This window comes from Sminthopsis crassicaudata, chromosome 2 (genome assembly GCF_048593235.1).
Source record: "Sminthopsis crassicaudata isolate SCR6 chromosome 2, ASM4859323v1, whole genome shotgun sequence".
Taxonomy (NCBI): Eukaryota; Metazoa; Chordata; class Mammalia; order Dasyuromorphia; family Dasyuridae; genus Sminthopsis; species Sminthopsis crassicaudata.
The window spans coordinates 385,260,543-385,287,382 of NC_133618.1; the positions used below are offsets into that span (position 1 = coordinate 385,260,543).

Below are 26,840 nucleotides of genomic sequence, written 5' to 3' on the forward strand. Positions count from 1 at the left end.
TGTGCTCAAAGATTGATTTATTACAATGAAAAATAACTGTAACCTTTTTTTTGTTAAGAAAATGGTGCTTGAAGTTTGTCAAGAATTCCATATTTAAAACCAAACATCCAACATATACTTCTTCAGGAAAACTTTTTTAAAATGAAGAAGGGAATGTTTACAGAGTATATGGAACTACCCTAAGGTTACCAAGTATATGACAGGCTGAACTGGAAGTGGATCAACTGTTCCCTTTAACTCCTGACTTGTCAGCAGCCCCTTCTTCTTTTTCTTCAAGAGGGTATTCATTTTGGGGATTGTTGACTTTGGCTAGAAAAAATATATTACTTTCATCCCCTAAAAGGACCAGAAATGGCCTGTTAAAGTTAATGACTATAGGTGAAGGGAACCTCATTGAAGTAAGGACAAAATTTATGCCTGTGGCAGCTGCAGCTTCTGTGCCAGTCTCATCTACATCCATCACAGCTTTGTGGACTGCCTGTAAGGGGAAAAACAACATTACTGAACCTGGAGGTGGTGAAGATACAGGGACTCAGATCATGAAGGATGATGGGAGAAGGTCCTTCATGGACTGTGGGTATTGGATCCATGAGTTCTTCACAGATATTGATCAGATCAAATTAGATTGCCAGGGGGCAGCCTCAGTGCTAAAGGAAATCCTAGAATCACTAACACTCTGAAATCTGTGCTGAGAAATTATAGGGGTGGGGAGGGGGGAAAGGGAGGAACTTTAATATTTTCCCTCAATTTCTGAGAAAATGAATTTGTTCTAGACATTGGGAAATAGCTCTGGACATTTCCTACCACAGCTTCTTCCATCCTTATTTTCCTCCTTTCAGCATCCATCTATCCTTCTCATACTTTTCATTGTTCTTCCTTTCAATCTGCTCATCCTCCCTTTCTTATCTTCCTACCCTGATAGTATTTTTTTTAAATCTTCTCAACTTTTCCCTCTAACCTCTCTCTTTCTTTCCCAGACTCTTTATCATTTTAATGCTCTCATTCCTATATTCCTTATCCCATCTTTATGTCCTCCAGGATCTTGCTCCTTTCTATTCCTTCATCCTTTTATAATAGATTTTGTGTTTCAGAGACCTGATCTCAGAAAATGGGACTTCATAATGTGATTTAAATTGAATGTAAAGTAGTCCCATCCTGGCCTAGGTGAACTTGGGCCAATTCTCTGAAGGTTGGTTCTCTTATACTGTCTGCTGCATGTGTGGTAGGACATCTGACTTCCACTTGGTGGGGAAATTGAAGAGATCATTAGAGTTCAAAAGGCAAGAGTGGCATTTAAATGACAGATAAGAGATCTGGAACTGCAAGTTTATGAGGAAAGCCAGTCCCTTTAATTCCCAGTATCTGCTCCCCTAGAAGAGAAGGAGAAAGGAATAAGCATTTATATAATACTACTGTATGCTTTTTATTAAGTGCTTTTCACAGACTTTATGTCACTTGGTATTCACATCAACCCTCAGAGGTAGATGCTAGTATTTTCATTTTATAGTTGAGGAAATTGAGGCACAGAGAATTTAAATGACTTGTCCAGAATCATGGACAATTTCCCAGAAATTACTAAGAATGATTCCCACTTCTTGGGTGAGATTATTCTGTGGTTGAGCTCAGATTTCATGACATTCCCGAGTCAAGGAACCCCCTGAGTGTTGTGTGTTCTATCATCTAAATACTTCTATAGAACTTCCCACTTACTGCTTTATGATTTAACTTGAGAAATAATGGTTTCTTGCTGTCTATTGCTTTTTGAGTGATAAATGCCTGATGGAACAGAAGATAAGGTGTCTTAAATTACCCTTCCTTCTCTCAGTTTGGGGGCAAGATTAATTCCTTTCTGGAATGAGCAGAGCAATTAACTTTTTTTTCATAAATCATAACTCTAGATGCCAAATATATGATATGTTGTTGTTATCATCATTTTTTTAGTCATTTTTCAGTTTGTGTCTGACTCTTTGTGACTCCATTTGGGATTTCTTGGCAATGATGTTGGCATAGTTTCCCATTTCCTTCACTAATGTGTCCCCATTTTACAGATGAAGAAACTGAGACAAATTAGAATTAAGTGACTTGTCCAGGGTCATACAAGTTCCCCACTTTTAACATCTTTCTACTCTCCTCAGACATTTCGTTGTTCCTTTTCCTAATTTCCCTCATACTCTCTTCCTTATCCTCTCCTTCCTACCCTCTTCTTATTTTTTCATGTCATTTTTTCCCTCTAATTTCTTTCTTTCTTCCCCAGCCTCCTTATCATTTTAATGCTCTCATCTTTATTTTTCTTAGTCCATCCTCATGTCCTCCCAAATCTTCCTCCCCTCTTGTTAAGGAACAGGTCAATTCTCTGAGAGCCTCCACAATCGTGGATCATAACATCTGAAGGACTTGCAAGACAGCTTTTGCTGACACAGGTGTTGTGGACTGGGAATGAGATAAATTGGAGGCAGAAGGAAGAGAGGTCAGACAAAGTAACGTCCTCTCAGTCAGAGAGATCAGAGAACAGCAACTGCCTCTGTCTCCTTGTATCATCCTCTCACAAGAGGAGATCCATTCTGGATTGGATCTGCAGCAGCCACTGTCAGGTGGCTCCTGTGTATTCCAACAACCTCTATTTCTTCATCCTTTTATAAAGGAGTTTTGTCTGTTTGGACATATATACATATATTGTATTTAATTTATACTTTAACATATTTAATATGTATTGGTCAACCTGCCATCTGGGATCAGAGAGGAAGGAGGGGAAAAATTAGAACAAAAGGTTTGACAATTGTTCATGTTATAAAATTACCCGTGCATATATCTGGTAAATAAAAACTATTAATAAAAAATAAATAAAAATAAGGAAGTTTTGTTTCAGACTTGATCACAGAAAAAATGCTATTTAATGCTTCCCTAGAAGGAAAGAGGAAAGAAATAAGCATTTATATAGTACTTACAGTGTGCCTTGGGCTATACAAAGTACTATTTTATCTGCATTTTACAGTTGAGTATATTAAGACACAGAGTGGTTAATTGACTTGCCCAGGTTTATACAGCTAGCATCTGAGAATGGTTTTGAAGGCATGTCTTCCTGAGTCCAATTCTGGTACTTTTTTTATTGCACCACTTAGCTGCCCTGTGATATGACAGACAGTTATAATTCCAACTTAATACCTTTCTTAGAGAGAGTAGAATGAAAGATAAGTGTCTCTCTTTCTTCTTCTCCTCCCAAAGGAAGAAATCACAATCTCTTTTTGGAAACAGAACAAGCCAGATCCCAGTATGAGGTGTTTAAAGAAATCCCTTTTTACCAATCAGCCTGCTAGAATTCTCCTTCTTGGTATTGTGCTATATATAATATTGTCTCCCTGTATGGCTGAGTTTACAGTCAGCATTGGCACACTATTAATTCGCTGCATTCAGGTTATTTGTGGCCTGTGATGTGAACTGAGCTGCATTAGATGAGTTTTCATTTTAGAGTAACATTTTTTGCCATTCCAAGTGATTCCCTTGATGAGATATACCTGGGCATAGTACATATAAAATCGTGGAGGTTATTTCCCTCAAAAGAATGTAAGAATGCAAGGTCTTTAGGGGCAGGGACTGGGTTTTGTGATGGGGCTAGTGGTCTGAGATATAAAGGGAACCTTTTTGTTCTTTGCACTATTGAAACCCCCTCTGCATTCGGGATGGGATAAGGACAACACTATAAGTGTCCTTAACTATTGAGCAAAACATCCTTTGTTTTGGGCTCTTTTATTGCTGGGGAAAATTCCCCTGGAAAGCTCTGAAGAATGGGGTGGGGACTCCACCCTAATCATCCACTGATGTCTCTGTGGGTCTCAGTTTTCTAATTTAAGTTTCATTTCTCCAATTTTTATAACTGTGGAAACCAAACAAATACTCCTCCATATCTCACAATGGGAATTATCTTTTTACTTAGGCCTGACAGATTGTAAGCACTTAATACTGCTGACTTGATCTGATTATGTGACATTAAGAAAGTCATCCAATACTTTGGGAATTGGAAAATGGAAGGAGGTGGGCAGGTCAAGTGTAGATACAAAATAAACAAAATCTTTTCCAAGCTAGGAAAGCACTAATACTGGGCTTATCAAGGAAGATTTAATATTGAAGGTGGAATCTGGGATAATTCTTAATGGGAAGAAGGATTCCAAGAAGCAAAGAAAGGGGAGGAAGGGGAATATTTTAGGCATAAAAGACAACCTGTGCAAAGGCATGGAAATAGAAGCTGGATTGTCTTGTGTATAAAACTGTTGAAGTTCAAAAAGAGACCCCAAGAGGTTGGAGTCACAGACCAGTGTCAAGAGGTGTCTCAAAAGAATTTGCTAGGCTTGAACCCATCACTAAGTCAAGGGACAGAGTTTACTGTAATTGTAATACCTATTGAAGTGGGCTAAGTTCCAAAAGGATTTAGCAAAGAACCAGGAGCAAAAAGACAAATTTATAGGTTTCCCTGACTTCAAACCTACCAGTCCATTCACGGAGTCATCTAACTACCCCAAATGTCTAATAATTCACAATAAAAGGGATTAAAATGACACGGGTAAGTATCATAGGATAATGCTGAATGGGTGTTTGAATGAAAGGGATAAAGGAAAAGATATGAGAACTGGAAAAAACCTCAGACATTATCTAGTTTAACATCGTGCCCTTCTTATTTCTGATATGCACTTTAATGAAAAGGTAATTAATGCATAGAGAAATGAAATGCTTTGTCTATGATCTCAAATCTATGTTTTCTAGCTATCTCCACTCTACCACATTGGTTCAATCAAAAATAGTTTTAGAAAATTTGGGAATTCTGTTCATTTCAACAGGAAATAGAGAAGTCTAAAGCTCTAGAAATCTATCCTTGTTAATAATGTGCTTAATTGTAGCTTTGAAGACTGAAAGTCTGCATTTATTGGGCTCTGTCAGCTGCATTAAAGTCTCTAATACATACATAGGAAACACTCAATAAATGTTTGTTAACTGATTATTAGTATTGTGTATGCATACATTTAAATAGATTCTTCATATAGCTAAGGAATCAAAGTTTTTGGACTGTGGGAGGTAGGAAGGGAAAACATATCTAAAACATCCTTTGATCCAGTAATACCACTACTCGATCTGTATTCATTTTAGCAGCTCTTTTTGTGGTGTCAAAGAATTGGAAATTAAGGGAATTTTCATCAATTGGGTTGAATAAGTTATGGTAATGGAATAGTATTGTTCTATGTGAAATGATGAGCAAGTAGATTTCAGAAAAACCTAAAAAGACCTAGAATGATGCTGAGTGAAGTGAGCAGAACTAGGACAATTTTGTAAAAATGTCAACAGCAAAAGTGTGTAATGATCAACTATGATAGACAATACCACTCTTCAAGACAATTCCAAAAGACATGATGGAAAATGATATCCACATCTGAGAAAGAACTATGGAGTATAAGTGCAGAGCAAAACATACTATTTTTACTGTTTTTGTTTTTGTTTTCTTATTTTTTCCTTTTATTCTGATTTTTTTCCATTATATGACTAATGTAGAAATATGATTAGTATGATGATACAAATATAATCTATCAGATTTCTTGCTCTCTTTGGGAAGATGTAGGGAAAGGGAAAGGGAATTTGGAAATCAAAATCTTATAAAAGTGAATGTTGAAAACTATTTTTACATGTAATTAACAGTACTATTATATAAAAAAATCTTCAAACTGTACTCGAAGTTCATCAGTTCTCTGAAGGTTGATAGCATTTTTTATCATGAGCACTTTGGAATTGTTGTGGATCACTGTATTGATCAAAATAGTCAAGTCTTTCACAGTTGAGAATCATTATAATATTACTGTTGTATACCATATTTTTCTAGTTCTACTCATTTGATCATGCATAGTTGATATAAGTTTTCTCAGGTTTTTCTGAAGTCATCCCCTTTGCCATTTATTATAGTGCAGTACTGTCCCAATCAAATGCCACAATCTGTTTAGCTGTGCCACAATTAAAGGTCATCTTCTTAATTTCCAAATTTTGACACCAGAAAAAAAGCTGTTATAAATATTTTTGTACAGATACTTAGTCCTTTGCTTTATCTTTGATTTCTGAGATGCAGACCTAGTAGTAGCATTGCTGGGTTAAAGTATATGCACAGTTTTATAACCTATTGAGCATAGTCTCAAATTGTTCTTCAGAATAGTTCACAGTTCCATAAACGGTACATTGGTATCCCTATTTTTTTTTTTTTTTTTTACCACATCTGCATTTATTTTCCTTTTCTATCATGTCAGCCAGGTGTTAGGTGGTATATCATAGTTGTCTTAATTTGGATTTCTCTAATTATTAATGGTCTAGAGCATTTTTTCATATAACTATAGAAAGCTTTGATTTCTTCTTCTGAAAACTACTTACTTCTACCCTCTTTTTTATCAATTGGAGAATGACTCTTCCCAAAAATTTAGTTCAGCTCCTTATATGTTTGAGAAATGACACCTTTGACAAAGGAACTTGCTGTAGTTTTTCAATATCTGCTTTCCTCCTAATTTTGGCTACTTTAGTTTTGTTTGGGGGAAAATTGTTTTAATTTAACATAAACAACGTTATCCATTTTACCTCCTGTGATTCTCTCTATATTTTGTTTGGTCACGAACTTTTCCTTCATAGATCTGATAGATGATTTTTCCACTATCCTAATTTGTTCATTATATTACCTTTTATGTCTAAACCATGTATTCATTTTGAACTTATCTTGATATAAGGTATAAGATATAAGGTATTAACCATACCTAGTTAATGTGAGATTGCTTTCCATTATTCTCAGCAGTTTTTTTTTTTTGTTTGTTTGTTTGTTTGTTTTTCTCAAACAGTGAGTTTTTGCCTTAATAACTGGTATTTTGAAATTTGTCAAGCAGTGAGTTATGGTGGTCATTTACCTAATCTATTCTATTGATTGACCATTTTATTTCTTATCTAGTGCCAGAGTCTTTTGATGATTATCACTTTATAAGAGAGTTTGAGAACTGGTACCCCTAGGCTGCTTCCTTGAACTGTTTTTTGTTTTTTTTTTTTTTTTTTTTTTTGCATTGATTCCCTTGATATTCTTGACCTTTCATTTATTTTTCTTAGTGTTATGGGTAGCAATTCTAGTAAAATATTGAAGAATAATGGAGATAAATGGACATCCTTTTTTTACCCCTGATCTTTTTGGAAATGATTAGCATTTATCCCCATTAAAGATAATGTTTGCTCTTGGTTTTAGAAAGACATTGTGTATCATTTTAAGAAAAGCTCCATTTAGTCCTGTACTTTCTAGAGCTTTTAATATGAATTGGTGTTATATTTTGTCAAAAGTTTTTTTCTGTATTTGTTGTTATAAACAAAATTTCTTTTGGTTTTTGTTATTGAGAGACAATAATATTTATGGTTTCCCTAATATTATTGAACCAGCCCTACATTCCTGGTATAAATTCAGCCTGACCATGATGTATGGTCTTTGTGATATATGGCTTTAGTGTTATTGCTAATACATTATTTAAAGATTTTGTGTCAATATACATTAGGAAATATGCTCTACAATTTTTTTTCTTCTGTTTTTGCTCTTCCTTTCCTCTGTTTTTGCTCCCTCTCAGGCAGTTTACACTTGAAAACAGGTGATATAGTAGACAGAGCATCAGATCTTGACCTGAGTTCAAACTCAGAATCAAAGGCTTACCAGATGCACGACTAGATAAGTCACAAACTCTGTCTTAATTCCCACATTTGTAAAATAAGGATAATAACATCTACCTCTCAGGGTCATGATGGGATCAAATGAGAGAATGTATATATAACTCTTTGAAAATCTTAAAAAGCTATAAAATGCTTTTTTTTAGTCATATCTAGCTCTTTGTGACTTTGAGTCTTTCTGCTACTTATGATTATTATTTATTAGATGTTGGATCTGTACCTCTAATGGTGCTGCCATTCAATGACTGTGTCATTGGACAAATCACTTCCCCTCAAAATCTCCCCTTACCAGAGTCTTCTTAACTTAGGTTGGGAAGACCTGAATTCAAATCAAATATGAAGCATTTCCTAGCTGTGTGACCAGAGCAAGTAATTCTTTCACTAGGTAACTCAAAAGGTTGTGATGAAGATATTTTGTTAATCTTGATTCTTTATAGATATATGGATCATGATTCTATTTCCAGGAAGCCACATTACATTTGAAAAGATAAGTTATAATAAAAAAGTCATCTTATTCTATGTGCTATAAATCTACAAGAATTGTGGGAGGCTATGGAATCTATAGACAGATATTTTTGTCATTTATACTACTGCAATGCTATCAACATGACCTTGTTCAAGACCTTGCCAAAGCAGAACTAGTATCTTGATCACCTCTGTCTCTGTACTTAAAAACTTGAAAAGCAATAATTTAAAGTTTTTGAACCTACTTTGGAAATTTTGATGTTTTTGGTTTGTCCACTTATTCCAGAAAGATTTGCACGATCGGTAAAGAGTTCCTTAATACCAATTGCTGGAAGAATCTTCTCTAGTTCATAGTTACCAGAGATTGAAAATTTCGGCAAATAGAGCTGGATCTGTCTGCAGGAAAAAAAAAGTAAGAAAAAAAGCATTGTGATCATTTTATTCTCTAGCACTTTGGAATAAATAAATCCATGAAACTATCTTGACATTCAGTTTAATAAGTATTTAATGAACACATTAGGACCCTAAACAGAGATTCAGGGTTAGGAGGGAACTTGTTATTAAAACTAAATGGGTTTTCAAATCTTAGAATGGTAGCAAGTTGAAAATTAGTGTTACTTGAGGGAGGAATTTGGAACACAAGCTTTTGCAAGGGTCAATGTTGAAAAATTATGCATGCATATGCTTTGAAAATAAAAAAGCTTTTATAAAAAAAGAAAGAAAGAAAGAAAATTAGAGCTACAATGTTAGATTGCATCTTAAGATAACATAACATAAGTTATGTTGTATATTTGTAAATGTTCTTTCTTTTCTTTTCTTTTTAAAAGAAACATATAAAAAAGCAAAAGGGGTTTTGTTTAAAACAAAACCAAAAAAATAACACTTTAGCATTAGCTCTAAGATTAACCCAAATTTTTCACCTTCTATATATTTGGATGATTTTGACATTCCAATTGGGAGAAGACCCTCAGTAATGGCTAAGTCTGTCAACTAATAAATGTTTATTAAGAAGTTACAGTGCGTCAGGCACTATGTAAAGCCATTATAAATATCTTATTCGATCTTCACAATTCTGGGAGGGAGGTACTATTATCATATTAAATTTTAGTTGGGCAATTTCTTCCTTCCTTCCTTCCTTCCTTCCTTCCTTCCTTCCTTCCTTCCTTCCTTCCTTCCTTCCTTCCTTCCTTCCTTCCTTCCTTCCTTCCTTCCTTCCTTCCTTCCTTCCTTCCCTCCCCTCTATTTCTTCTTTCTTTGATTTCTTTTAAAAAATGAGGACAATTACCTGTTTTATTCCATGTTGGTGCTTTACCAGAAAAAAATATAAATTTTGATTACTGAAGCTTCGTGATTTATCTTGAGGTTGGGGAATATATTTGTTCCTCTTTCATATGTATTTATTTTATTATTTTAAAAAATGAGGACAATTAGCTGTTTTTATTCCATGTAGTTTCATTTATGATTTTCTGAAATGGAGCTACAGAAAACTAGGTTTTGATAAAAAACAAATCAACAAAAACATTGGGCTTCAAATAGAGTTACCTGACCATGCCTTAAACCTGAATCACTCTTTTTAAGGACCACACTTAAGTGTGAAAGACAGGTTGATTCTCCTAAAGCTCCCATAACAGGGAATCATAACACACTTGAAGGAATTGCAAATCAGCCTTAACTGATCCAGATGTTGCTAGTGAATTGAGAATGAAGTAAATTGGAGGCAAGAGGGAAGAGGAGAGAGGTCAGAGAATGCAACTGCCTCTCATTCTCCTTGTATTATCATCCTCTCACATGAAGGGATTTATTCTGCAGGTCAGAATTATATCCCCAGCAGCTACTAGCAAGTGGCTCCCATAACACACTCTGGCTTTCACTGACTAGCCAATAACAGGTTACAGACCAAGCTTCACTTGTTTGGTTTTTGATGACTCAGAGTGAGTATAAATAGAAATTTTTTCTGTCCTGGCTAGAAATTTTGAAGGTCTTTCCCTTTTAGTTTGATTTCTTTTTTCTTGGAGTGGGTAAGCTAAGGCCATCTTTTGCCTCATTTTTTACATAGTCTTAAATCATTGAATGTTTGTTGCTTCAGACAAACCAAGTCCTGGGAAGATCTTAGCTTAAAAAAGTCAAAGTCTCTCACTGCATCTGGGACCATCTTTAGTCATCTTGATTTGTGCCTTGCCACTGGACTTGCATAGCTCTAGAGGAGAGAGTGAGACTGGTGATTTTGCACAGCCCTACCTCTTTTAAATCCAATTCATTTGCAAGTCAAGACATCACTCTATTGATGTCATTGGTTCTCTTCAAGAACAAAGAACAAGTAACAACCCATACTTTTATCTGAAGCTTATATTTATATCTACTAGCCTCTGCTCCCCCCAAAGCTATACATAATAAATACTTAACAAATTTTTCTTGATTAAAAAGTTTAGAATGTCTGAGCTGAAAGAAATTACAGAGGCCTATCTATCTAATTAAACCCACTACTTTTTGTGGAGAAGTTAAATCCAGAAAGCAGTGACTCAGTGAAGCCATTCCAGTAGTAGCTCATTTGGGATTCTAACAAAGACCTTATAAACATTAAGCTAGTGCTTTATTAGCTTTGCTACTGCCAATTGAATTAAATTTAAAAAAAAAAAAAGCTAAACCAGAATGATTTATTGATAAAATGCTCAGGAAATTGTGTTTTTAAAATTTTATTATTATTATTTTTTCTTGAGGTTGGGGTTAAGTGACTTGTCCAGGGTCACACAGCTAGGAAGTGTTAAGTGTCTGAGACCAGATTTGAACTCGGGTCCTCCTGAATTCAGGGCTAGTGCTCTATCCACTGCGCCACCTAGCTACCCTGAAATTGTGTTTTTTAAAAAATAGTGTCATCAAGGATGGAAATAACAGGATACTACAGATTAAACTGTAGAAAGAATGATGTTAAGGCTGGATGTGATCTTAGAGATGATCATAGTGAATAATTACCTTTCTTGGAGTGAATTTTTCCACTTGTTCAATACTTCTGGGCTGAGAGCATCTTCAACAGTCTTCATTTTTGCTATATCAGGAAGAATGAAAAGTGCTATAGCATTGCCCATATACTTCAGTTCTACAACTGTGCAGAAAAGCTCTTTGTCTTGGAAAATACGGGTGAAAAATACATCTTTGCCCATCATGGAAACATCAACAGTCTTGTTTTCATTCACAAAAAACTTCTTCTTAACAGTGTCAGATGAAAAAAATGGTGTTTCCCATTTGGCTTAAGAGAAGAAAAAAAAAGATACAGAAAAAAAATGTTATACACAAAAGCCATTTTATAGTAGTATCTACAGATATGGCAAGCAGAACTGATACCACAAAAATCAGGGATTTTTAACCTTTTTTTATATGCCATGGATTTCTTTGGCCAAATCCCACTGAAACCTGGATATTTTATTGCCTACATTTATAATTTAAGCCATCTACAATCATTTTTATCTATAACTTGTCACTGGACCCAAATGGCTCAGAAGGGCCAAGTATGAAATGCCTCATTTTCACTGTCTCAAGTTTCCCTGAATTTTTCTGCCTCAATTTCCCTGGTGGCAATCCCCTCCTCCTTCCTGGCTATTAAGACTGAGATAATTAGGGTTGTGGAGCCCTGACCACTCTGGCATCCCAAAGTGTCATAAAACTCCAAATGGCTTATCTCAAATGCCTAGGCATCTTCTGGCCACACCTTCTGACTCCTGCTTGACCACTTTCTTATCGGAATTTATGATCCTTTCTCCTTACCCCCAACCTGTCAGAAATGAATTATGGTCCTTCCTGGAATTTTCACTCACCCAGTGTTCTGCCCTCCCCCTTGCCTTTGTTTCCCTGATTGCTGGATCCCTATAAAAGTTTCTGGAATTACTTGCTTGTGGCTGAATGCTTTGAGACAAGAGTCTGATCCAGCTGAAGAGTCAAAGCTCTTTGTTAATAAAATATTAAAAACTCTAATCTATCTTGCCTCAGTTTCTCTGGGATTACAAGGAGGCAGGTGACCTTGCACAGCCTTCCCTCAGTTAAATCCAATTTATTTGCATGTCTTGTAATCACTTCCCTGATGACATGGTGCTCTTCAAGAATGAAGGACAATAACAATAACAACAAAATTCTATTAGTAGTTAATGAAAATAATGATGTAAATTTGGTCAAAACACCCTCCATTGAAACAGAGATCTTTTGGGGGTGGCCTGAATCCCTTTCAGGGGGTTCTGCTTAAATTTGCTGGAAGGAAATCAAATTTCCTCCTTTTTATTCCTCTAGGGACACAGGAACCCTCCTCTGTATCTTTATGCAGTCCTTATCAAAGAGACATCCCTCTTGACTTTTCTAACTTTTCACAGTGTCAACCCCCCCTCTATCTTTTATACTATCTTTTCTTTAAACTTTCATGGCAATAGTGTCTCCTGGTTCTTCTCCCACCTGACTTTTCCTCAATCTCTTTTGCTGGATTTTCATCTTGATCATGCCCATCAATTATTGCTCAAGGCTCTGATTTAAGCCTTCTCTTCTGTCTCTTCTCTATTTAACTTTGATCTCATTAGCTCCAATAGATTCAATTCTTACATCTATATGGATAAGTTTTAGATCTATTTATTCAGCCTCAACCTTTCCTCTGAATTCCAGTTTTTCAAATCCATTGTCATCTCAAAATGGCTGTCTAATAGAGATCTTAAATTTAAAAGTATATTAGATGTTTTTCTTTCCTTAACCCCTCCAACATTGAATATCTCTATTTTCTAACATTTTTGTCATTTTGTTCAGTGTGAAATGAATTCTTAGGGGCTTTTTGATTTGTATTCCCTTTATTTTTTATTCTCTCTGACAAGAGTTGGCTTTCTGGGGAGGGAATCAAAGGTGATATAAAAAGGTGTGGCTGTAGCCCTTAGGAATAACAAAGTCTACCTAACCTTGGGAATGATGTAGTTAGGAATGCTATATTTCTTCCCTTGGGCTATCTTGTCCTAGTTTACTATATGTGACTAAAATGCTGAATCCAAAAACATTGCTGGCTGTCAGATAACAGTTTGTCTGTCAATGATAATGGGGTTCCTGAGACTAATGAATGACCATAATGAAATGATTAAAATTAACACCAAAATTGGGTGCCTGCCCCTTGATCCAGTAACATTTCAGGCCTAAAAGAATGCCTATAGAAGCTTCCCATCCACCCACACCCCCTAGTTTTTCTTTTTCTAAAAGGATTAATAAGTGAAATGAAATTTTTTTTTTCAAGTGTATGAAGAACTATCATGAGGAAGAAAGCTTAGACTGGTTTTACTTGGCCACTGAGACCAGAACTAGGGTCAATGGATAGAAGTTATAGAGTTTGATTTTGGTTTGAAGCAATAAAATAACAAAATCTTTTAAATAGAATGCATACAATACTGTAATGAACTACTCTGGTAGGTAGTGAGTTCACTATTATAAGCAATTTTCAAGTAGATGCTTATATCAAGTTGTTTACTTGTTGTGAATGTTGTACAGAGAATTCATGCTTCAGTTACACGATGAATTCAAAGACCTCTAAGCCTCCTCCCAATTCACCAATTCCCCAATTGGTTTGGTGCTCTCCAAGTGTGGACTTCTATATATCCCCCACTCCCATCCTGGTTGAGCATAATTTTGAAGAGCACCAAAGTTAAGACAACCTGGATTTGAGTCATAACCACTACTTCTCAATCATGTGACTAAGCAAATCATTTCTCCTCAATAAGCTTTGGGATTTTTTGGAGGTTTTTTTTTTTTTTTTTTTTTTTTTTTTGTTTTGTTTTGTTTTGTTTTGTTTTTGTTTTTCTTTTGTAATGCAGGAATGATCATTTCTATTTTGCCTCTTTAGGAGAGGCATTTGTTAGTATCAGTAGAGCTAATAGATCCACATTATAAATGTTAATTACCATTAATAGTACTAAGTCCTTGAAAATCTCTACCCTACTACCAACACTGTCCCTAATATCAGCTTGTAGCCAAAACAAATTTTAGCTATTACTAGCATTTTTGGCAATTCTCTGGGCACAATGGTTGCAGCATTTCCGTGACTGACTAAGTTGTTATCTCTAAATTGTAGTAAAGACTAAAAAGCTGGGTACCCTTGATAGGCTGATCTGAAGCAGCCTGCAGCCTGCTAGAAAGGCTGGCTTTGTGTTTGGAGCAACACTGCCAAAGCAATCTCCCTTTTGTCAGAAGAATTACTAAGTCATGTATTCAGACCCCACACCAAGAATCCTACCCAAAGAAGGAGACCTCCAAGTGAACCCTAGAGATGCAAGATGCCCTTAGTGGACTGACATTTGGAAATATGATGAATGCAATGATCAATCATGGCTTCTGAACACTGACAGCAAAGCAAGCCTCTCTTCTCTCTTCAGAGGGAAGCTGGCATGTAGATATGATACAAGGCATGTTTTCTTAGTTATGGCCAATGTATTCATTAACTTATTTTTACTGTATTCATTAAATTATTTTTATAAAGGAAATTATATTGATGGCAAGAGAGTCATTGGGAGAATTAGCTTTTTTTTTTTTAAAAGCATAAAAAACATTTTAAAGAGATGTTTTTCTGTAGCCACTACATCATATAAAATGTAATGGATCAGCAAGAAGGTGCACTTACTTTATCTATTGAAATACAAATAGACAAGCTTAGAGTGAATTCAGGGTTCATTGGTTACTCTTTATTCAGGGGGACTATAGAATCTATTGGAGGGCCTCATCAAAGAGGACAACTCATAGAAGCAACTGCAAACTACAATTTTGGTTTCTAGTTGGGATCTTCCCAGAAAAAAGGGAGTAGCCTGGGTAGGTAATGAGAACCAGACTACTCTTGTTCATAGCCCAATTGTACCTCCCACAATAAATTCATTTCTTGATCTTCTCATCTAATTCATTCTTTCTCATATGAACTTGGGTAGCATGAGTCAATAATCCCAAAGACTAGTTACTGATTCAACCCAGAGTTTGTGATCAAACTCTGAAGAATTTGAGATGATTCTGGAAGCCTATTGCCACATCAGTCTTTTTCTCTTTCTACATATTTTACTTTCTGCTGCCACCAATCTGCCACTTTAATAGTATGGGATACACAGTATAAAATGATTGGTAGATGCCTTTCCTAAAAGAGAAAAGTCATGAACTGGGGAGTTAGGAGACTTGTGGTATTAATGTAATAGAACTGTGTACCCCTGATTTTTGAGGAGGGGTGGGTTGAAAAAACCCCTGAATCTCAACCCTTCCTGGCCTCTGAGAGGATCCCCACTCTCTCACTTGGTTAACAAGAGCAACTCACACAATAATCCTCACCTTCAATTTATTTGGAGATCTTGGCCTGGGGCATAATCACCACCCATTATTGACCTGGAAATTAGTCCCTCAATTCATCTGGAGATCACTCCTTAGTTCTGGGCCATAGAAAGCTAAATAAAATCAAGACTTTGTATCCCAACCTTTGCTAACTTCTTAATCAGGAACTATCCCATTGAGACTTCTCAGTGAAAATAAACCCATTTTGTCAAACCTAGTTTGGAGACTGGGAATGTGAATTCTTTCCCAAAACTTGCAACACCTGTCTGGGGATCCTCATTGCTGTTAGAGTATCTCACCCCTCAACAGTATCATTCCTGACTCACTGTGTGACTCTAGGTCACTCATTTGAGTTTTCCATGTTGCAATTACCTCATCTACAAAATGAAGACAATTTTGCCTTCTTTATACATTCAATGCCAGTCACTACTTACCTCTCAAGGCTGTTGTAAGATCACATAAGATTGTATGCTTGAAATTTATCTTAAATTCACAATCTACAGTAATGTGGAAACTATTATCATTAATCAGTCAACAATCATTTAAACACTTACTGCCAAATACTGTGACAAGTATTGGAGATAAAAAAGAAAGAAAAGCAGTCCCTAGCCTCAAGGACTTCACATTCTCATATGGGAGACAATATGGGAATAACTGGATATGTAAAAGTTAGTCACTCATTATCCTTCATACTCAAAAAGGACCAATGTGATACCACATTGTTGTGGAAGAAACACAATGTTTGACTATGTGAGTAGATGAATGGTAATCTTAGAAGGGAAGGCACAAGCAGCTTCAGAGGCTCAGAGAGGCCTCTTACAGAAGGTGGGATTTGAATTGAGTCTTGAAGAAGTTAAAAATGTAAGCCAGTAGTAAGAGGTGAGGAAGAAGAGCATTATAGCCAGGAGGAGAACAAGTCAGTACATAGACTTCATTAGGATATGGAGTATTCCAAGTAAGGAACACCAATCAAGTCAAGTTAGATGAATTTTAGAGTACATGAAAGGGAGTCAAATGTAAGAAACCTGGAAAGGTGTGAAGGAATCAGATTGTGAAGGACTTTAAATTTTATAGAGTATTAATCCATTACTTATAGCTATTAATATTATTAGTCTCTCTTTGTCCATTCTCATTACTCATTTTTAATCTGCCTTTAGTATTTGGGTTAATAATATAAGTTTTAAATATTGGAATTGAGTGAAGTAATACATTTCTACATCCACTTACTAATGAATCAGAATGACAGAAATAGATGCCAGTTCCATAGTTTATTCACTTCCAAATTCTAGAACTTTAGCACTCTGGGAAACATAATGTTATATAGTTGCCACAGGGATGATCAGGAATACACAGGAACATTTGAAAACTGATTGTTGCTATGGGGATCCAAGAAATACTAGAGGGATGGCCTTTATTTTTTATGCAGTAAGATATATTAATACAATCACAATACTGAGGAATGGTCTAGAGAGGAATAATTGGAAAAGTAAATATTAGAACTTGACTGATCAAGGGAGCCAGAAATCATAGTATTTCATGAGATAAGCATTAGCAATTCTAAGGATACATGATGCACATGATGCACATGATACATAATGCACAATGGTGAAGATGTACACATTAAAACTTCAAAATAGGGACAGTCTTTCATGAAGGGTTACATTTTATAGCTGAAGAAATTAAAACAGACAAAAGTGAAATGAAAGGCTTAGAAACAGTGAATTAGAGATGACATTACAAGTCTCCTAGATCCTAAATTCTAGCTCTTTTCTTTTGGGAAGGGTTCTTTCAACTTGTATGTACTTTGTATCCCAATTCTATAAAGTACCAGATTGATGACAGCAGAAAGTTTATAAAACAAATGTAGTCCTTCATGACTAGGTTAAAGGAGAAATAATGACAGAATAGTGATAGACAGGAGCTAGTCCAAACAGAAAAGGAAATTTGAGTGAAAAGAGGAGATGAGAGTTGAGGTAAGGACTCCCTAAGAAAAGAGTAGGATAAGAGAAAAGATAGGGTGATGTAAACAAGCCTGAAAATATCGAACCACAATTTGGGGTCTGAAAGTCAAGAGAGAAGATTGTTAGTTCCATCTCTGTCATGAACTAACTCATTGCTGGAATACAAACTTTCCTCACTTCCAAATCTTAGAATCACTAGTTTCTTTCAAAAATTCAATTCAAATATTGCCTTCTGCATAGAGGAATTTTTTTATTCCCTCTAGCTGCTATCATTACCTCCTAAAATTATCTTGTATTTATTTTGCATGTATTCTATATGTCTTTGTACATATAGTCATTTAAAATTCATTTATTAATTTCTTTATCATCATTTGTTTTTCCTAAAGGAATTTAAGTTCCTTGAGTTTAAAGAATGTTCTTTATTTATAAAAATAAAGAGGCATATTATAAAATATATTAATACATAATTATAATTATAAATTATTAATATATAATATAATTATAAAATATTATAAAATGCCTCTAATACAATAAATGGCGCTGATGGATGAATTTATTGGTCTCTTTATTTTCTAACATTTCATTTTCTGTGATTACAAGAATATATAGAATATTAAAAGCTATGTAATAAAAAAGGAAAAATTACCCAAGAATATATAGAATGAAAAGATTATAATAATCCTTCCAGTGGTAAAATAAGTTCTAAATTCTAACATTTTATATACTATGGTTCTAATGCCACATGTTACAATTCTATGAAATCCTTACTAACTCTAATATGCTAAGAGTCTCAATCAACAAAAATGGACCATGCCCACCAAGGAATGTGCCATGCTTTCTTCTTAAATTGAATGTAAGTTCTTTGACCATTGGAACTGTTTCTCTTTATATACTAGCACCTACAGTTCCTAATACAAAGCAGATACTTAAGAAATGCTGATGGATGCTGTTGTAGCTATATCATGTGCAATCTTGGCATTAAACTAAACTAGGAAACACAAGCTATAATTTGTTAAATCAAAAAAAAAAAAAAAAAAAAAAAAGCAATTTTTCCTATCTGGGTGTGGTCCATTTTTCCATCTCCAGATTCTAACAACTAATTGAAGAAAACATACTGACCTTACAGTGGTTTATATAATCATATAGTTGGCTAATGCCAATACACAAATAGCCTGTGGTGCTGGACTCTACCCTTTATTGGTGAGGAATTGGCAGTATTTACTCAATGTTAAAATATTTCTCTTTCATGAATCCAAATTCTAGAAAACTCCAAGAAGGAATCATTAAAGATCAGTGGTTTGGTATAAAGACTCTTGTATTTTGTGTAAGAAGATGAGTCTGAGTGTGACAATAAACAGGTCACTTAATCCCTCATTTGTAAGAAAAAAGGAGGAGGATGCTAATCACACATCTACACATATGCCTTCAACAGATGCTATAGATGGACAAAGAGCTGGAAACAATATTGAATAAAAGATATTATTAGATCACATTTGGGAAATTCTTCCATGCTTCCAATAAACCAAAGTTATTCCTTGGCCTAAAAAAAAATCTCTTAAACTCCACTTACATCTTACTAATGATAGTATATATAAATAATGGACAATCATGATTCCAAAGAATCACTATTTCAGGTGACGTAAATGGTAGACATTAGTAAGCTGCAGCATGATTTGTACATGATAAAGGACATAAAATACATAAATGAATATATGAACTCAGAAAGGGAACTGATTAATTAATTAGGGAAGATTAATAAAGCCAAGTGCTGCTCTAATAGCCACAACACAGTAATTGAAAAAAGCCTTTGGACCTTTGGTGGCTCCTTTATGGAAGGTTTATGCAAAGACATGGACAAAAATTGCATAAGATAAAAAGATAGATTGATTGTGATCTGAACCAAAGAGGAAGTGCCATGCCCTAGATCCTGAATTTGGAAATGGAATTTATTATATAGGATTATAGTGAGAAAAATATATTGAATACTTAAAATTATATATAATTGTGAGTTATAATTAGTACCAGGAAAATAAATAAAAGTGAAGCACTAGTGGCTAATCTTCTCAGTGTTTTCAGTGAGCTATTACCCAGGGGAACAGGAAGATATGGGAGTAATTTTGAAATGGAAAGAATAAGTCTATTGGTCCTTTTGCTAGGAAGCACCATAGGCTAATGGAAAGTGATCACTGTGATCCAGGCTTCATGGATTTTGGCTATATGGCTCCAGTAGGCAGAACCAATTATCCTAATCAACAGGCAGATATATTTACTTCAAGAAAACCCACTAGAATAGGACAGGTCACAGACGAGAGAATTTCAAGGGACTGGCATTATGCAAAGCTTTAGAGTGGTATAGGAAGCCTGAAATAAAGAGTAGTGAGGGATTTCCTGCCTAAGTATATAAAGGGTTCTGTGGACTCATACTCACAGAGGCTTAAGTTGAGAAAGATAACTTTAAACATTTTGCAAATGTGCTGAATCCCAGGAAATCTACTCTTAAGAAAATGAGGAAGGAAAGAAAAAAATGCCTTGATAGAGTTCTGGGTCTCTCATACTTTTAACCTAGGTGGACAACACAGATTATTAACCTTGTCAAATGGAGCTTAAATTAGCTGGGAATCTAGATCTTGATTCTAAACCCAATCTAGATCAGATTGAGTCAGCTGCCTAGGAGGACAAGATCTTGAGAGGAATTCAGTCCATCAAAGGGAAGGGAACCAAGAAAGACTAATTCCTAGTATGTTTGTAACAAGGACCATATCTAGCACATAAATTGACATTTAAAAATGTCCTCTGTACATTCTTATGACGCCTTCTGTGTTTTCTCCCTATCACCCCCAGGATCATATTTACAATCCTATGTTTGGAATGTAAAGCTTTTCATAACCTGGTTCTTTCCTTCCTTTCTAGTTTTATAATTTACTCCTTTCTCTGCACCCTACTATCCATTTCTACTGGCCTTTCTTGCTGTTAATTGTTTAATGCCTCATTGCCCATTTCCATATTTTTGCACTGGTTACTCTTCATGCCTGGAATCTTCTCACTCCTCATCTTTTTCTTTTATTTTCCCTGATTTCCTCCAAAACTAAGTTCAAATCTCACCTTCTGCAAGAGACCTATCTCAGTTCTTTCAAGTGTTAATGACTTCCTCTCCTTAGCTCATCTTCCATTTATTCTATTTCTTATGCACATGGTTTGATTTTTTTTTTTTCCCATGCTATTTTCTCCATTCCAAGATAAGTTCCTTGAAGACAAGAAATATTTTGGACTTGTATTTCCAATACTTAACACAAAGTCCAGCACATAATGTTTAATGAACTCTTGTCAACAAACTGACTGATATGTAGCATGTAATCACAAAGCACAGTTCAAGTCTCTGCTTTGGCATTTATTTCATGTGTCACCCTGGACAAGGTGACACATTTTTACCCTAGCTGAAATGGACAAAAGACTGGCCTCCTCATTCCTGGGTCAAGGGGCCTCAGGCTTATAGGAAAATGTTGTTTAAACTAAATTAAGGGAAATATTTTACAAAGTGCTTGCTCAACTATGTTCAGACAGAATACTTGCCTAACAATCTCAGACATCCTGTAAGCCCCTGTAAGTGGAAAATCGAGTCACTGTAACCACAAGGCTGAACAAGGATTCTTATAAGCCTGTCTCTACTTCTGTTTGGGATGGAACTCTACCGAGAAGTCCGTCCCACTAGGTAAATAAACGCTCTTTAAATTACAAACACCTTGGCTGTCCTGAATTTTATTGCTTGAGCTATCTCACTAGCAAGTCTATGTAGATGGTCTCTCTATAAGGTCTCTTCCAGGTTTAATATTCTGTGATCCCATAGTTACAATAACAACAAAAAATAAAATGAGAATCTACAAGAACAGTTCTACATTAATTATCAAGGCAGAAAGCAGAAATGGAAGGAACTTTCCTTTATCTTTTCAAATTGGCTATATATTTGAGAGTTCATACAGTCCAACTTCCTTGCTTTATAAAACAACAACAACAAATAAACAAAAACAGATTCAATGGGGAAAATGACCAGCTCAGAGCCATTGAGAGATTTAAATCCAACTCTAGTAAATCTAAACCCAGTAGTTTTGATCATGAGGACCCCAGGCTAAGAGGAAAAGTAGTACAAGCAAGAAATTAATAGAAGATTCCAGTGGAACAAACCTTGGGGACTTGCCTATGAGAAAAATGTGAGGTCATGGGTCCAACAATCACTTATAAAAGAATTTTTCTCCCTTGAGCCATCCACATGAACCCAAAATTCTTACCTTTAAAGAATATGTGATTCACAAGAACCATTATTGTGCTTTTATCAAGTCTGTCAAACAAATTTATGATTTTCCCTTGCGTTTGCTTCTTTACATAATCATTGATTTGTTTTGTTGCTAAATCAGGATCCTGGAAGTTGGCAGGGAAAACTTCTGTTGAATATAGTAACTTGCTGTCTTCCTGGAATTTCTCTAGCAATTCTAAATGTTTGCTGGTAAACAATGCATTGCCTGAGCTTAGCTGAAAGTCATCATTTGGGATATTGAGGGAACGCAAGAGCTGCTGAAAGCTTCTGTGGATTTCATCTTCTGAGATCTCTGTCAAGTTGAATCCCAGGCCCTCTAGGGTCTCATTCAAAGTGGTTCCTCTGGCACCAAGAGACAGGAGAGCAAATGCTGTTGATATACTCAGAGGAGAGAAGAGGATATTCTCTTGGTTTTTTTCTGAAGCAAGCTTCTTGTATAGTTGGAATGCAAAGTCAGCATTGCTGGTATATATTGAAGAGAGAGCTGGATTTATTCCACCAAGTTGCTCTTCCTGGGTCTGGTCATCTGTTTTAGCTTCCTTTGTGTGAGGGTTACACAGCCCAGTGACAGAGAATACAGCCAGGATCAGTCCAAGAAGGTAGGTGGATTTCATTCTTCCAACCCCTAATCTGTGGAAAAGAAGGTTCACTGAAGTCATTACAGGTAAAACCCCAAGCAGGACTAGATTTGGGCAGCTAGGTGCCAGTGGATAGAGCGTTGAGAATGGGAGTCAGGAAGACTCATCTTCCTAAGAAGGAAATGGCAAACCACTTCAATACCTTTGCCAAGAAAATTCCAAAAGGGGGTAATGCAAACATGACTAAGCAACAATAATATTGTTCCTTTCTTTCTTTCTTTCTTTCTTTCTTTCTTTCTTTCTTTCTTTCTTTCTTTCTTTCTTTCTTTCTTTCTTTCTTTCTTCTTTCTTTCTTTCTTTCTTTCTTTCTTTCTTTCTTTCTTTCTTTCTTTCTTTCTTTCTTTCTTTCTTTCTTTCTTTCTTTCTTTCTTTCTTTCTTTCTTTCTTTCTTTCTTTCTTTCTTTCTTTCTTTCTTTCTTTCTTTCTAAAGCATCCCTTTGAATTCCAATAGGAAATCCGAGCTTGTCCCAGCCCCCGTCGGATCTGAGCCAACTTGGCTTCTCCCAGCCCCCCTTCTGATGATCTGCTCAGGTTTCCCAACCCCCACCAAGACAAGCAATATGAGCTTCCATCAACTAAGGTCTTTGCAGATGGACCTTGGCAGTTCCCTTTACTACCAGGTCTTTCTGCCCACTGAGAACTTCATTCTCAGTGCAAAACTCCATTTTCCATAGATCTGCCTGCTGGAATAATATTCTTTTCCAGTGCCATCCTCTCTTTATCCTCTCCTATTTTCCTAACCAGACTTTATGTGTCCAGTCTCCATAATAAATCTCTTTTATCAATCTAGGTTTTCAGGTCTGAAAATTCCTTTACAGAGAACTTCTACACGCCAGAAGGGAATCCCCAAAACTCCCTACCCTTGAGCCAAATCCTAAGGGGGTGCAGAGGAGCTCCATTTGATTCCCTGAACCACAAACCTGCCACTAGACCTCATTTAACTCCCTGACTACCAGAAACCCTAATTTCATTTGGGCTCCCCAAATCTAAACCTCATCAGTTTGTCTTTTGACAAAAAGTTTGAACTTTTTCCCTCCTTCCTTGTTTCCTTTTCAATCCTCTGATTTCCTCAAACACTTGAAACTTTTCCTCACTTCCCTATCTAGTATCTCATTGCTACTAATGCCTACTAAGATATTAATGATAGGGGTTGAGGTCCCTTTAAGATTCCTTTCCCAACCCCCATGGCTGACCTTGACTCACAAATCCTGGTCAAAAAGCACCCTTTTGAATATCTGGGCCCAGCCCCCACTATTTGCTCAGATTTCCCCAACCCCCCACAGTTTCTTCCTTATCTGAAAAGCCCGCCAGAACTTGGGGCACCGCCCACAAGCCCCTTTTAGGTATAAAAGAGCCAAGCTGGAGCTCTCTCTTTGCAGGAGCCCTTCCCCCCAAACATGGTATCCCTTCTGGCCATGTTAGGGTTCCTGCCCACCCAGCAACCACCTTTGGCCCTGGCATCTTTCTAACTAAACTTTACTTCTAAAATCCCTACAATAAACCTTTTTATCGATCTAGGTTTTTGGGCCTGTAAATTCATTTACAGGGGATACTGCGCCTCATGGGACTATCTTACTATCTTTGTGCCAACCAACAGGGTTCTCCCTTTCCAATCTGTCATCATTAATTAATACTGAAGACTTCACCTCATTGGGATAATTGCATTTACATAAGGGTTACTCAAACACCAAAGGCCTTTGCAGATTCAAAGTAATTTGTTGATCATTCTTTAGGATTGATGGGATGGGTTAGATTAAAAATACATAAAAGTTTGCACAGAGCAGGAGGAGACCTTTGAAATAAGGTTATCTCATTTTCTCAGGTTATAAAGAGGAAACTGATGCACAGTAAAGTTATGATTTGTCTGAGATTACATGGATACTTTATGAAGGCCTTAATACCAAAATAATTTTTAAACCAATTTAATCTTTAATTCTACTTTTTTGCTTAAAGGGACTTTGTCATTGTTCAATCATGTCTGAGTTTTTGTGACTGCAAAGACCATTGGTCATGGGATCTTCTTGGCAAAGATACTAGAGTAATTTGCATTTCCTTCTCCAGTGGATTAAGGCAAACAGATTAAGTGACTTGCCACTTACATCTAGTAATACATTTAGTAAATGTCTGAGGCTGCATATGAATTCAGGTCTTTCAGATTCCAGGCCAACTGCTGTATCAAATGAGCCATTTGGTGGCTTGAAAGAGGGAAAGGGACCTTAGAGATGATCTACTCCATTCCTTTTATTTAACAATTGAGGAAATAATGAGAGAAGAGCATATACCAGAATCAGTGATAGAGCAAGGATTAAAACCCAGACTTTTTGATTCCTGGTTACTTCTTATACACCCTCCTCCTCCAGGTCACTTGCCTTTGACTCATCTGTTCTCAAGAAATTGTTTCCCAAGAAAACAAAAAAGTTCTAGTATCATGGCAATGCAATTCAGTGCTTTATATTTAATCAAGCAATAAGTCAGCAAACATCTATTAAGTACAAAGGTATATTGGTAAGTGTTTTAACAACCAGTTCTCCAGGAAAGCACAATGTGCCCATGACACATTTTTTAATTTAATCTGCATTATTACCATTTTCTATATCACTTTCTTTACTTTGGACAATTGATCAAACAATAAACCAAGCCTTGAATTTAAGCTTGTGCAGATTGGTATAAATGCTTATAATGAAAATTTAACAATTAGTTCTCCCAAACTCATAGCATCCTACATTAAATATCTTCTGTGTGTCAGACACTGAGTTAGCTTCTGGGGACAAAAAAAGTAAAAATGAAAACAATTTTACTTCTCAAATATTGGAGAAGTAGTCTATCCTTCCATCATTATAAATAATGTATGGAATCTGCTCTAAAGAATTGAGAAAGTATTTTGTCTTCACCTCCAAGCTAATGACAATGAAAATTCTAATTGAGTTTATATATTTTAAAATATACTGTCCTATTTATATCACAAAAATCATTCAATTCCCCACTCCATTCCACCCAAAAGTCATCTGTAGTGGGTCTGTATAATTGGAAAAAGAAATAAAATTATTAAAAATCATTTTGTTTATAAAATCATGCTGTGTTTATAAAATCAGGTTATTTGGCTATATGTTAGACCTCATTAAATCATGAATGACAAAGAACTCAGAATTTGAAGGAAGTTTAGAAAATGAAACACAGACTGTTAGAAATCAAAGGCCCCTTAAAACAAAGAATATCAGAATTGGGCAAGACCTTGGAGTATAGAATGTCAGAACCAAAATCACTAGGACTAGGTAGAACCTTAAATCATTATATTTATTCTTATTTCCATATCACTATATGGTTTACAAAGCATTTCCCTCAAAACAACCCTGTGAAGGAGGCAAATCAACTATTAGGACACACATTTTATGGATGATAGAACTGAAGTTCAGAATCACATAGTTAGAAAATAACCCTGCTTTTCTGCCATGATGGCCTGCCTCTAGTTAGTGGCAGAGCTGAAATGAGATTGATTTCTTGTTGAATGAATTCTCGAGTGTACTGGATAGAGTTCTGGAATCAATCAAGAAATCTTGCATTTGAGGCAAGATTTTACTACTTAAATCTGTATAAATTTGGGCAAGTCACTTTCCAATTATTGATCTCAGTTTCTTCAACTGAAAAATGCCTAAGTTGGACTAAGGCCCCTTTCAGCTTTGATATTCTCTGATTTTATTAAGCCAAGTATTAAAGAACAAAGAAATTTATCCACCTGAGCAAAAAGCATTGAAAGAGAAAAATATTACTTACCACCCAATACCAAAGGTAACAGCTACTTACTTTTTTCACTGTCACTTCTTTTATTTACCACAAGAAAAAGCTCCTCCCCTAGTTTAGTAAGCAAACTTCCGTTTTTTAATGTTGAAACTGGCAAAATAATGATTTCCTGTAACTGGGACTTTTTCATTTATTTGCTTATTCCTCACATAGAGATTAAAACCATGGATTTAAAACTATGTGTTTCATAATGCATTTTCCTGTATTTGATCTCAGCTTGAAGGAATGAGAATGCTTGAAGGCAAAATCCTATTATTTACCTAATTAGGCAATCAGAAAATTACAATTGTACCTGTATTATCAAGTGCTTCCAGGAAAATTTCCTTCTTTCCTTATTTTCTCTTTTTTTCCTTTCTTTCTTCCTTACCACTCTTCTATATAGTGTTAATATATTGTCATTTATGACTATATTTCATGACAACCTCAACTAAGCTGGGAATAAGTAGAAATCTCATGCCTGCCCCTCTTTATATGAAGACAGACATTTAGAACTTTTTCTTCAATGGAAAGGACTGTCTTAGAAGGAAGTGAATTCTTTATCACTAAACATATTCTTTAATTTCTAGTGATCTCCTTTGTTTTAATATTACTTTCATGCCAAAATGTTCTCTTTGGCTGCTATCCTTTGTATCAGAGAACAAAACAAGA

The 26,840-nt window shown here is 35.7% G+C and overlaps 1 protein-coding gene across 5 annotated transcripts; it reads right to left on the minus strand.

The window, feature by feature from the left end:
* Positions 1-26,245, minus strand: LOC141556732 (alpha-1-antichymotrypsin-like). Of its 5 annotated transcripts, XM_074291388.1 has the most exons (6): positions 26,128-26,172; positions 24,494-24,632; positions 21,731-22,386; positions 11,146-11,419; positions 8,421-8,571; positions 1-478 (listed from the first exon to the last, which is right to left on the minus strand). In XM_074291388.1, exons 3-6 carry the CDS (start codon positions 22,368-22,370, stop codon positions 221-223), a joined length of 1,323 nt encoding a protein of 440 aa, XP_074147489.1. In that variant the 5' UTR covers positions 22,371-22,386; positions 24,494-24,632; positions 26,128-26,172; the 3' UTR covers positions 1-220. The 5 variants fall into 5 exon arrangements, with proteins under 5 accessions (XP_074147489.1, XP_074147487.1, XP_074147488.1 ...); XM_074291386.1 differs by lacking the exon at positions 24,494-24,632 and having other exon boundaries at positions 26,166-26,245; XM_074291387.1 differs by lacking the exon at positions 24,494-24,632 and having other exon boundaries at positions 26,128-26,166.
* Positions 26,246-26,840: the final 595 nt, after the last annotated feature.